General features: G+C 49.8%; 1 protein-coding gene across 1 annotated transcript in view; it reads left to right on the top strand.

Annotated features, from left to right (window-relative positions):
- The window catches only part of foxk1 (forkhead box K1), a 152,150-nt gene that overhangs the window by 123,713 nt on the left and 16,431 nt on the right, over positions 1-12,006 (top strand). The window contains exon 6 of the mRNA XM_072480954.1: positions 9,714-9,883. Coding sequence (XP_072337055.1) covers positions 9,714-9,883 — 170 coding nt within the window. The remainder of the gene's footprint in view (positions 1-9,713; positions 9,884-12,006) is intronic.

The following is a 12,006-nucleotide window of genomic DNA, read 5'->3' as shown; positions in this document are numbered from 1 at the left end:
AAACAAAACAGGACAAAGGTTTTTCCACTTTTTACAACAATAAAACAATATAAATAACAGTGACCGTTTTTAACAAATAAATAAATAATATATAAACTAAATGGCAACTGCCATAACAAAAATAATAGCTCTCCCAAATAATAAAATTAGCAATTCAATATACATAACCAAGTACCAATATCTTTACAAAAACACCCCTGAGGACCACCTGACCCCCCCCCCCCCCCCTCCCCCCTGGGTTGCTGCTGTTACCTTCCCATTTCCTTTATCGTTCTTCGAGGTAGTTAATGAACGGTTGCCACCGCCTGGTGAACCCTTGAGCCGAACCCCTTAGTGTGAACTTTATCCGTTCTAGTTTTATAAACCCTGCCATGTCGTTTATCCAGGTCTTCACGCCCGGTGGTTTGGCTTCCTTCCACATAAGCAATATCCTTCGCCGGGCTACTGGAGACGCAAAGGCCAAAACATCAGCCTCTCTCGCCTCCTGCACTCCCGGCTCTTCTGCAACCCCAAATATAGCCAACCCCCAGCTTGGCTCGACCCGGACCCCCACCACCTTCGAAAGCACATTTGCCACCCCCACCCAGAACCCCTGCAGTGCCCGGCATGACCAAAACATGTGGGTGTGGTTTGCTGGGCTCCTCGAGCATCTCCCACACCTATCCTCTACCCAAAAAAATTTACTGAGCCTTGCTCCGGTCATATGCACCCTGTGCAAAACCTTGAATTGTATCAGGCTAAGCCTGGCGCACGAGGACGAAGAGTTTACCCTACGTAGGGCATCTGCCCACAGCCCCTCTTCAATCTCTTCCCCCAGCTCTTCTTCCCATTTTCCCTTCAGCTCATCCACCATGATCTCCCCCTCGTCTCTCATTTCCCTGTATATACCTGACACCCTACCATCCCCCACCCATGTCCCTGAGATCACTCTATCCTGAATCTCCTGCGTCGGGAGCTGCGGGAATTCCCTCCCCTGTTGCCTCGCAAAAGCCCTCAGTTGCATGTACCGAAATGCATTCCCTTGGGGCAGCCCATATTTTTCCGTCAGCGCTCCCAGACTCACAAACGTCCCGTCTAGGAACAGATCCCTCAGTTGCACAATCCCAGCTCTCTGCCATGCTCTAAATCCCCCATCTATTCTCCCTGGGACAAACCTATGATTATTTCTTATTGGGGACCACACCGAGGCTCCCGTCATTCCCCTATGCCGTCTCCACTGCCCCCAAATTTTCAGTGTTGCCACCACCACTGGACTTGTGGTGTATTTCTTCGGGGAGAACGGCAACGGCGCCGTCGCCAGTGCTTGTAGGCTGGTTCCTTTGCAGGACACCATCTCCAATCTCTTCCACGCCGCTCCCTCCCCTTCTCCCATCCACTTACACGCCATTGAGATATTGGTGGCCCAATAGTACTCACTTAAGCTCGGTACTGACAGTCCCCCCCCCTATCCCTGCTACGCTGCAAAAACCCCCTCCTCACTCTCGGGGTCTTCCCAGCCCACACAAAACTCATGACACTTCTCGATTTTCTTGAAAAAAGCCTTTGTGACCATCACCGGGAGGCACTGAAACACAAAAAGGAATCTCGGGAGGACTACCATTTTGACCGCCTGCACCCTACCCACCTTTGACAGGGGCACCATGTCCCATCTCTTAAAATCCTCCTCCATCTGTTCCACCAATCGTGTTAGATTTAGCCTATGTAAGGTTCCCCAACTCCTGGCTATCTGAATCCCTAAGTACCGGAAATCTCTTGTTACCTTCCTCAGCGGTAAATCATCTATTCCCCTACTCTGCTCCCCCGGATGCACCACAAACAACTCACTCTTCCCCATATTCAATTTGTACCCCGAGAATTCCCCAAACTCCCTGAGTGTCTGCATTATCTCAGGCATCCCCTCCACTGGGTCCGCAACATACAGCAATAAATCATCTGCATACAATGATACCCGGTGTTCTTCTCCTCCCCTAAGTACTCCCCTCCACTTCCTGGAGCCCCTCAATGCTATGGCCAGGGGCTCAATTGCCAATGCAAACCGTAACGGAGACAGGGGACACCCCTGCCTCGTCCCTCTATAAAGACGGAAGTAGTCAGACCTCTGCCTGTTCGTGATCACACTTGCCACCGGGGCCCTATATAGCAGCTGTACCCATCCAATAAACCCTTCTCCAAAACCAAATCTCCTCAACACTTCCCACAGGTAGTCCCACTCCACTCTTTCGAATGCTTTCTCGGCATCCATCGCCACCACTATCTCCGCCTCCCCCTCTGGTGGGAGCATCATCATCACCCCTAGCAGCCTCCGTATGTTCGTGTTCAGCTGTCTCCCCTTAACGAACCCAGTTTGATCCTCGTGGACCACCCCCGAGACACAATCCTCTATCCTCGTCGCCATCACCTTGGCCAGGAGCTTGGCATCTACGTTCAAAAGGGAAATGGGCCTGTAGGACCCACACTGCAGCGGGTCTTTTTCCTTCTTCAAAAGTAACGATATCATCGCCTCCGACATAGTTGGGGGCAGCTTCCCCCTTTCCCTGGCCTCATTAAAGGTTCTCGTCAAAAGCGGGGCCAGTAGGTCCATATATTTCCTATAAAATTCCACCGGGAACCCATCCGGTCCCGGGGCCTTCCCCGCCTGCATGCTCCCAATCCCCTTTATCACCTCCTCCACCTCAATCTGTGCTCCCAGTCCCGCCCTCTCCTGCTCCTCCACCTTCGGGAATTCCAGCGGATCCAGGAAGTGCATCACTCCCTCCTTCCCTTTCGGGGGCTGAACCTTATACAACCTCTCATAGAATGCCTTGAACACCCCGTTCACTCTCTCCGCTCCCCGTTCCATCTCTCCCTCCTCATCTCTCACCCCACCTATCTCCCTCGCCGCTCCCCTCTTTCTCAATTGTTGGGCCAGTAGCCGGCTCGCCTTCTCTCCATACTCATACTGTACACCCTGTGCCCTCCTCCACTGTGCCTCTGCCTTACCCGTGGTCAGCAGGTCAAATTCCACATGTAACCTTTGTCTTTCCCTGTACAGTCCCTCCTCCGGTGCCTCTGCATATTGCCTATCCACCCTCAAAAGTTCTCTCAACATTCGCTCCCTTTCTTTACTCTCTTGCTTCCCTTTATGTGCCCATATGGATATCAGTTCCCCTCTGACCACCGCCTTCAACGCCTCCCAGACCACTCCCACCTGAACCTCTCCATTGTCATTAAGCTCCAAGTACCTTTCGACACACCCCCTCACCCTTAGACATACCCCCTCATCCGCCAATAAGCCCATATCCATTCTCCAGAGTGGGTGCTGTTCTTTTTCCTCTCCTACCTCCAGATCTACCCAATGTGGAGCGTGGTCCGAGATGGCTATGGCCGTATACTCCGTCCCTGTCACCTTCAGGATCAGTGCCCTTCCCAGGACAAAAAAGTCTATCCGTGAATATACCTTGTGAACATGGGGGGAAAATGAAAACTCCTTACTCCTAGGCCTAATAAATCTCCAGGGGTCTACTCCTCCCATCTGCTCCATGAAGTCCTTAAGCACCTTGGCCGCTGCCGGCCTCCTCCCGGTCCTGGACCTCGACCGGTCCAGCCCTGGATCAAGCACCGTATTGAAGTCTCCCCACATTACAAACTTTCCCGCCTCCAGGTCCGGGATACGCCCCAACATACGCCTCATGAAGTTTGCATCATCCCAGTTTGGGGCATATATGTTCACCAGAACCACCGCCTCCCCTTGCAATCTGCCACTCACCATCACGTATCTACCCCCACTGTCCGCCACTATGGTCTTTGCCTCAAACAGTACCCGTTTCACCACTAAAATAGCCACCTCCCTATGCTTCGTATCTAGACCTGAATGAAACACCTGTCCCACCCATCCTTTACATAGTCTAACCTGGTCTGTCCGTTTCAGATGCGTCTCCTTCAACATAACCACATCTGCCTTTAATTTCTTTAGGTGTGCGAGTACCCGTGCCCTTTTAATCGGCCCATTCAGCCCTCTCACGTTCCACGTGATCGGCCGGGTTGGGGGGCTCTTTACCCCCCCCCCCCGACCACCCCGCCCCATAATAGCTCCCCCTTCCCCTTAGCAGCAGCAACCCAGTTAAACCCCCCCTCCGCTAGATCCCCCTCTAGCGTAATTACACCCCCCATGTTACTCCCAGAAGTCAGCAAACTCTGGCTGACCTCGGCTTCCCCGTTTGCCCTCGGCCTCTCACTGTGCGAGGCCCCCACCTTCCTGTGTCCCTGTTCCCGCCATAATTACCCTAGCGCGGGAGCAACTCCCGCGTTTCCCACTCGGCCCCGCCCCTAATGGCGCAGTTCCCTTCTCCTTCCCCTTTCCTTCCCACCGGCGCCCACAGGAACCTCAGCACTATGGCTCGAGGTATTTCTCCAGCCTTTGGTCTTCGCGCCAGAACTCGATAAGCTCCCTCCACCTCCAAAGGGCCCGTCGGGGCCTCCGATCCCATTAGCGAGTGAAGCATCGTGCTCACATATGCCCCGACGTCCGCCCCCTCTGCGCCTTCGGGAAGACCCAAGACTCTTAAATTCTTCCTCCTCGAATTATTCTCCAGGGCTTCCAACCTCTCCACACACCTTTTGTGCTGTGCCTCGTGCGTCTCTGTCTTCACCACCAGGCCCTGTATTTCATCTTCATTTTCAGCAGCCTTTGTCTTCACGACCCGAAGCTCCAGCTCCTGGGTCTTCTGCGCCTCCTTTAGCCCTTCAATCGCCTGTAGCATCGGGGCCAACACCACCTTCTTCAGCTCTTCCACACAGCGCCGCAGGAACTCTTGTTGCTCCGGGCCCCATACCAAACGGCCACCTTCCGACGCCATCTTGCTTCGAGCTTCCCTTCCTTGCCGCTGCTCCAAAGGATCCACTGCAATCCGGATGCTATCCTCTCCCTTTTCCACATATATCCGGGGGGATTCCCTTCTATTTCACCGCACAGTGATTTTGGCCGTTAAAAATTGCCGTTGGGGCTCCTAATAAGAGCCCCAAAGTCCGCTCCAACGGGAGGTGCCGAAACGTGCGACTCAGCTGATCATCGCCGCACCCGGAAGTACAAATCCCTTTTTCTAATTTCAAATGCTGTTGTGAGATCGTAATATTGTCTCCCACAAACTTCAAAATGCTACTTTTAGGTCTTTTCCATGTTTTTTGAAGAAGGTCAGCCCTTGTCAGCAACATGTTGAATTGGTGACTTTAATCAGTCTTGTGGTGTTAAGAACCCCGTTACCTGCAAGAGTGTCTGAACACCCCAAAGGATAACTTGAAACACTGGTTCTTAGTGGTGTATTTTTGTTTCGAATACTGTGAGTATTCCGATCATTGTGTAATTAATTAATAAAGAATATTTATTAAAGTAAATGAAAAAAAACACATGACAAAAGACTATAAAAACACAATGAGACTTAAGTATGTGAATAACTAAACATGCTGTTTTATCTGAAGTTATCTCTTGTTCCCAAAATATACCCACGTTCCCTGAACTCCCTGAGACATCCCTTTTCTCAAGCAACATCCATGATTAGTAAGTTTATAGGTCAAATCCAGTTAATAGTTTCCACACAGCACTGCTTAGGTGACCAAGTCTGGGAGCACATCTCTTCCTGGTTCACTGAAGCACAAAACTGCATCTATAGAGGAGAATATCTGCCATTTATCTAAATGTTAGATGGAACTGGCCTGACTGACTGTTGGATGGAGAACTAGCCTCTTTCCTCAATGAAGGTGCCAGCAGCTATATTGTTCAGTTTATTTGATATTCCACCCTGTGGATTTTGCTGTCTATCTCTCTCAAATTCCTTGCGGTTAGAGGTTAGCATTTGTATAGCCTCACTGACCTCTGGTAAACAATGTTTCTGATGTGCCCAATTACACCTCAATGTCTCTGCACTTCCGCTAATCTTGTTACTGGGCAAATCACACCTGAACCAGAGGGGTACCAATATCCTGGGGGGGAAATTTGCTAATGCTCTTCGGGAGGGTTTAAACTAATTCAGCAGGGGGATGGGAACCTGAATTGTAGCTCCAGTGTACAGGAGGTTGAGAGTAGCGAGGTCATGAGTAAGGTTTCAAGGCCGCAGGAGTGTGCAGGCAGGAAGGTGGTTTGAAGTGTGTCTACTTAAATGCCAGGAGCATCTGGAATAAGGTGGGTGAACTTGCAGCATGGGTTGGTACCTGGGACCTCGATGTTGTGCCCATTTCGGAGACATGGATAGAGCAGGGACAGGAATGGTTGTTGCAGGTTCTGGGGTTTGGATGTTTCAGTAAGCTCAGGGAAGGTGGTAAAAGAGGGGGAGATGTGGCATTGTTAGTAAAGGACAGTATTACGGTGGCAGAAAGGACGTTTGATGAGGACTCGTCTACTGAGGTAGTATGGGCTGAGTTAGAAACCGGAAAGGAGAGGCCACCCTGTTGGGAGTTTTCTATAGGCCTCTGAAAAGTTCCAGAGATTTAGAGGAAAGGATTTCAAAGATGATTCTGGATAGGAGCGAAAGTAACAGGGTAGTTGTTATGGGGGACTTTAACTTTCCAAATATTGACTGGAAACGCTATAGTTTGAGTACTTTAGATGGGTCCGTTTTTGTCCAATGTGTGCAGGAGGGTTTCCTGACACAGTATGTAGATAGGCCAACAAGAGGCGAGGCGACATTGGATTTGGTACTGGGTAATGAACCAGGCCAGGTGTTAGATTTGGAGGTAGATGAGCATTTTGGTGATAGTGACCACAATTCGGTTACGTTTACTTTAGCGATGGAAAGGGATAGGTATATACCGCGGGGCAAGAGTTATAGCTGGGGGAAAGGCAATTGTGATGCGATTAGGCAAGACTTAGGATGCATAGGATGGGGAAAGAAACTGCAGGGGATGGGCACAATTGAAATGTGGAGCTTGTTCAAGGAACAGCTACTGCGTATCCTTGATAAGTATGTACCTGTCAGGCAGGGAGGAAGTGGTCATGCGAGGGAACCGTGGTTTACTAAAGTAGTTGAATCACTTGTCAAGAGAAAGAAGGAGGCTTGTGTAAAGATGAGAGGTGAAGGTTCAGTTAGGGCACTTGAGAATTACAAGTTAGCCAGGAAGGCCCTAAAGAGAGAGCTAAAAAGAGCCAGGAGGGGACATGAGAAGTCCTTGGCAGGTAGGATCAAGGAAAACTCGAAAGCTTTCTATAGGTATGTCAGGAATAAAAGAATGACTTAGGGTAAGAGTAGGGCCAGTCAAGGACAGTAGTGAGAAGTTGTGCGTCGAGTCCGAGGAGATAGGAGAGGCGCTAAATGAATATTTTTCGTCAGTATTCACACAGGAAAAAGACAATGTTGTCGAGGAGAATACGAAGATACAGGCTACTAGACTAGACGGGATTGAAGTTCATAAGGAGGAGGTGTTAGCAATTCTGGAAAGTGTGAATAGTGCTAGAAGACTGCAGGATAGCAAATGTTGTCCCCTTGTTCAAGAAGGGGAGTAGAGACAACCCTGGTAACTATAGACCAGTGAGCCTTACTTCTGTTGTGGGCAAAGTCTTGGAAAGGATTATAAGAGATAGGATTTATAATCATCTAGAAAGGAATAGTTTTGATTAGGGATAGTCAACACGGATTTGTGAAGGGTAGGTCGTGCCTCACAAACCTTATTGAGTTCTTTGAGAAGATGACCAAACAGGTGGACAAGGGTAAAGCAGTTGATGTGGTGTATATGGATTTCAGTAAAGCGTTTGATAAGGTTCCCCACGGTAGGCTATTGCAGAAAATACGGAGCATGGGATTGAGGGTGATTTAGCGGTTTGGATCAGAAATTGGCTAGCTGTAAGAAGGTAGAGGGTGGTGGTTGATGGGAAATGTTCAGCCTGGAGTTCAGTTACTAGTGGTAGACCACAAGGATCTGTTTTGGGGCCACTGCTGTTTGTTATTTTTATAAATGACCTGGAGGGAGTAGAAGGATGGGGCCACTGCTGTTTGTTATTTTTATAAATGACCTGGAGGGCGTAGAAGGATGGGTGAGTAAATTTGCGGATGACACTAAAGTTGTTGACAGTGCGGAAGGATGTTGCAGGTTACAGAGGGACATAGATGAGCTGCAGGGCTGGGCTGAGAAGTGGAAAATGGAGTTTAATGCAGAAAAGTGTGAGGTGATTCATTTTCGAAGGAGTAACAGGAATACAGAGTACTGGGCTAAAGGTAAGATTCATGGTAGTGTGGATGAGCAGAGAGATCTCTGTGTCCATGTACATAGATCCCTGAAAGTTGCCAGCCAGGTTGATAGGGTTGCAACAGTAGTGGAATCGCCAACATTAAGGGCATTTAAATGGTCATTGGATAAACATATGGATGATAATGGAATAGTGTAGATGGGCTTTAGATTGGTTTCACAGGTCGGCGCAACATCGAGGGCCAAAGGGCCTGTACTGCGCTGTAATGTTCAATTGTTCCTTAATCCTCTAGGTGCCTGCTAGCCTTGTTACTCGTTTGTTATTTTATTTTCATCTCAAGTTCACTGTTTAATCATTAACTTCCCACATTCGACGGTCGTGCCATCAGGGAATCTGCCGCCGGAGTTTCCATCGGCAGGACCGAAAGACTCCACTGGCGGGAAGGGCTGGAAAATTCAGTCCCCTGTTTTATGTAGCATTCTAATTGGATAGTTCTTGGGCCTCTGATGTTTTGCTAATAAATACAAGAGGAGTTGATTCATTTCCAGATTGTAGTCTTGAAATTCTTTCTACCATTGCATTCCTCAGCAATCAAATACATGAGTGCATTCCTAAACATTAAGAGTTCTGGTATACTGTAACAAAGTGGGTAAATTTTCCAAACATCACAGAATTTTTTCCAAAAATGTACGGATCAGAGAATTGAGCTTGCAGTCTATTTTGAGATGTTCCAAATTCTCCCATCAAACGAGACAGCACAAGGAGCAGTGCCTTAGAGCGTTTATCTGAATTAAACTAAACCTATCTCTGTATAAATGGACATCTGCTTCATGTTGGAGATAAGACCTTGGTGAACTCTCAGCACAAAAAACTGCATACTAGATGGGTTGTGGTGTGTACATTATGAATTGGCAAGTCAATGGTTCAAATTAAACTGTCATGGGCAAGGTTGAGAGTCACTAAGGTTTCATTTGTAATATAATGAATGCCTTTTCCAAATGCACCTAACCACACTTAACTTCCAAAAAGTAGTTCATTTTGACATTTGTATTTAAAGCAAACTTTGGTATTAAAAATAATGATTTATTAAACATGCTACCAAGGTTTTGTATTTTACACTGTTATTCCTCAGTGCCATACAAAACTAAGTGAACTTGACAAAGCATTGGAATGTAGCTTATCCTTTTCATGTCACCTTTTTCACTGGCGTGAGCTTTGATTTGAAGTGTATTGATAATATCATCAATATATTGTTTTCAATAGTGTGTAGCTACAGCCTGTACGGCAGGCTGAATTTCTTCGAAAAGGATATGTGGCTGGGTTTTTATGTAGGAGGGATCGCAGGAAATTCGGGTGACGTCAGTTTATAAGTAATTGACAGTTGCACTGTTTCTCCCCATCTCCTCAGCTGGTCAGCAGCCGTTCATCTATGTGGAGTATTAACTTCATTCTGGCCAATTTCTGGACACAATTACACATCCACCTGTACACCGTTTCTTATGGAGAATTATGTGTTGTGTGAACTGTTTTTTAAAAAAAAAAATACATATTAACATTTCAGGAGTGCCCCTGCGTCTCCCAGTCATCCAGGTCTTCTCTCTCCTCACTCGAGTGGGCTACAGACTCCTGAATGCTTATCTCGTGAAGGTTCCCCTATCTCCCATGACCATGATTTCGCAAGCTCCAAGCTGGCATCAGTGCCAGAGGTTCGTTATTCTCAAAGTGCACCAGGTAACCACACTCTTTTACAAGAGAGGATGTTTTATAGATGCTCCTGGTTTTGAGACCTAGTACACACGACTGTTCAATCACTATGTTTGACTATGAATGAAAATAGAGGCTCAAAGAATTATGTGGTGGTCAAGGTTTTCTGATTTGTAAATGTTAAGTTTAGTTTAAATAGTGCATGACTATTAAGCCCTCATATTTTACCCCATCGTCTTTCCATCCCTCTTTTTGATCAAGTCACGTGCACGTGTCTTTCTATTGAGCTTCTGTACATTGGCTTTTCCAATCATTTTGTTCCCTTATGGCCCCAAGGCCACGTTTTCACTTTATTTTCACTGGGTGGAGTCACAGGTGGACAGGGTGGTGAAGAAAGCAATCAGCATGTTTGGTTTCATTGGTAGAACATTGAATATAGGATCTGGGACATCTTGTTGAAGTTAGAATAATAGAATCACTACAGTGTAAGGCCACACTTGGAATACTGTGTTCGGTGGTTAAAAACTGAGCTGCATGAACAAGTTGGGCCAAAGGGCCTGTTTTCATGTTGTAAACCTCTATGACTTTGACTCAAGGAGTCGTTGAGCAAATTTCGGAAAGGTAACGTTTGGTACAACTTTAAATTGAATTTAGGAAAAAAAGGTTTAAGTATTAAGAAAAGAAACAATTGCTGAGCAAAAGTGCCGTAGCAATAAATTGTTAGGTTTAAAGGGGGGAATTAATAAAAATGACCAGAATGTGAGTGGGTGTGTGCCAGACTCACTCACAATGCACACTCACTTAGACTAACCCACTCTCCATCAACCCAATCTCCATCGGCCCAATCTCCATCGGCCCAATCTCCATCGGCCCAATCTCCATCGGCCCAATCTCCATCGGCCCAATCTCCATCGGCCCAATCTCCATCGGCCCAATCTCCATCGGCCCAATCTCCATCGGCCCAATCTCCATCGGCCCAATCTCCATCGGCCCAGTCTCCATCGGCCCAGTCTCCATCGGCCCAGTCTCCATCGCGCCTCTCTCCATCGCCCCCCTCTCCATCGCCCCCCTCTCCATCGCCCCCCTCTCCGTGTCCCCCCTCATCTCCGTGTCCCCCCTCATCTCCGTGTCCCCCCTCATCTCCGTGTCCCCCCTCATCTCCGTGTCCCCCCTCATCTCCGTGTCCCCCCTCATCTCCGTGTCCCCCCTCATCTCCGTGTCCCCCCTCATCTCCGTGTCCCCCCTCATCTCCGTGCCCCCCCTCATCTCCGTGTCCCCCCTCATCTCCGTGTCCCCCCTCATCTCCGTGTCCCCCCTCATCTCCGTGTCCCCCCTCATCTCCGTGTCCCCCCTCATCTCCGTGTCCCCCCTCATCTCCGTGTCCCCCCTCATCTCCGTGTCCCCCCTCATCTCCGTGTCCCCCCTCATCTCCGTGTCCCCCCTCATCTCCGTGTCCCCCCTCATCTCCGTGTCCCCCCTCATCTCCGTGTCCCCCCTCATCTCCGTGTCCCCCCTCATCTCCGTGTCCCCCCTCATCTCCGTGTCCCCCCTCATCTCCGTGTCCCCCCTCATCTCCGTGTCCCCCCTCATCTCCGTGTCCCCCCTCATCTCCGTGTCCCCCCTCATCTCCGTGTCCCCCCTCATCTCCGTGTCCCCCCTCATCTCCGTGTCCCCCCTCATCTCCGTGTCCCCCCTCATCTCCGTGTCCCCCCTCATCTCCGTGTCCCCCCTCATCTCCGTGTCCCCCCTCATCTCCGCGTCCCCCCTCATCTCCGCGTCCCCCCTCATCTCCGCGTCCCCCCTCATCTCCGCGTCCCCCCTCATCTCCGCGTCCCCCCTCATCTCCGCGTCCCCCCTCATCTCCGCGTCCCCCCTCATCTCCGCGTCCCCCCTCATCTCCGCGTCCCCCCCTCATCTCCGCGCCCCCCCCTCATCTCCGCGCCCCCCCCTCATCTCCGCGCCCCCCCCTCATCTCCGCGCCCCCCCCCTCATCTCCGCGCCCCCCCCTCATCTCCGCGCCCCCCCCTCATCTCCGCGTCCCCCCCTCATCTCCGCGCCCCCCCCTCATCTCCGCGCCCCCCCCTCATCTCCGCGCCCCCCCCTCATCTCCGCGCCCCCCCCTCATCTCCGCGCCCCCCCCTCATCTCCGC

This window comes from Scyliorhinus torazame, chromosome 17 (assembly GCF_047496885.1).
Source record: "Scyliorhinus torazame isolate Kashiwa2021f chromosome 17, sScyTor2.1, whole genome shotgun sequence".
NCBI classification, from domain to species: domain Eukaryota; kingdom Metazoa; phylum Chordata; class Chondrichthyes; order Carcharhiniformes; family Scyliorhinidae; genus Scyliorhinus; species Scyliorhinus torazame.
The sequence above is the reverse complement of the archived record's forward strand: the minus strand, read 5'-3'. Positions and strand labels throughout refer to the sequence as shown.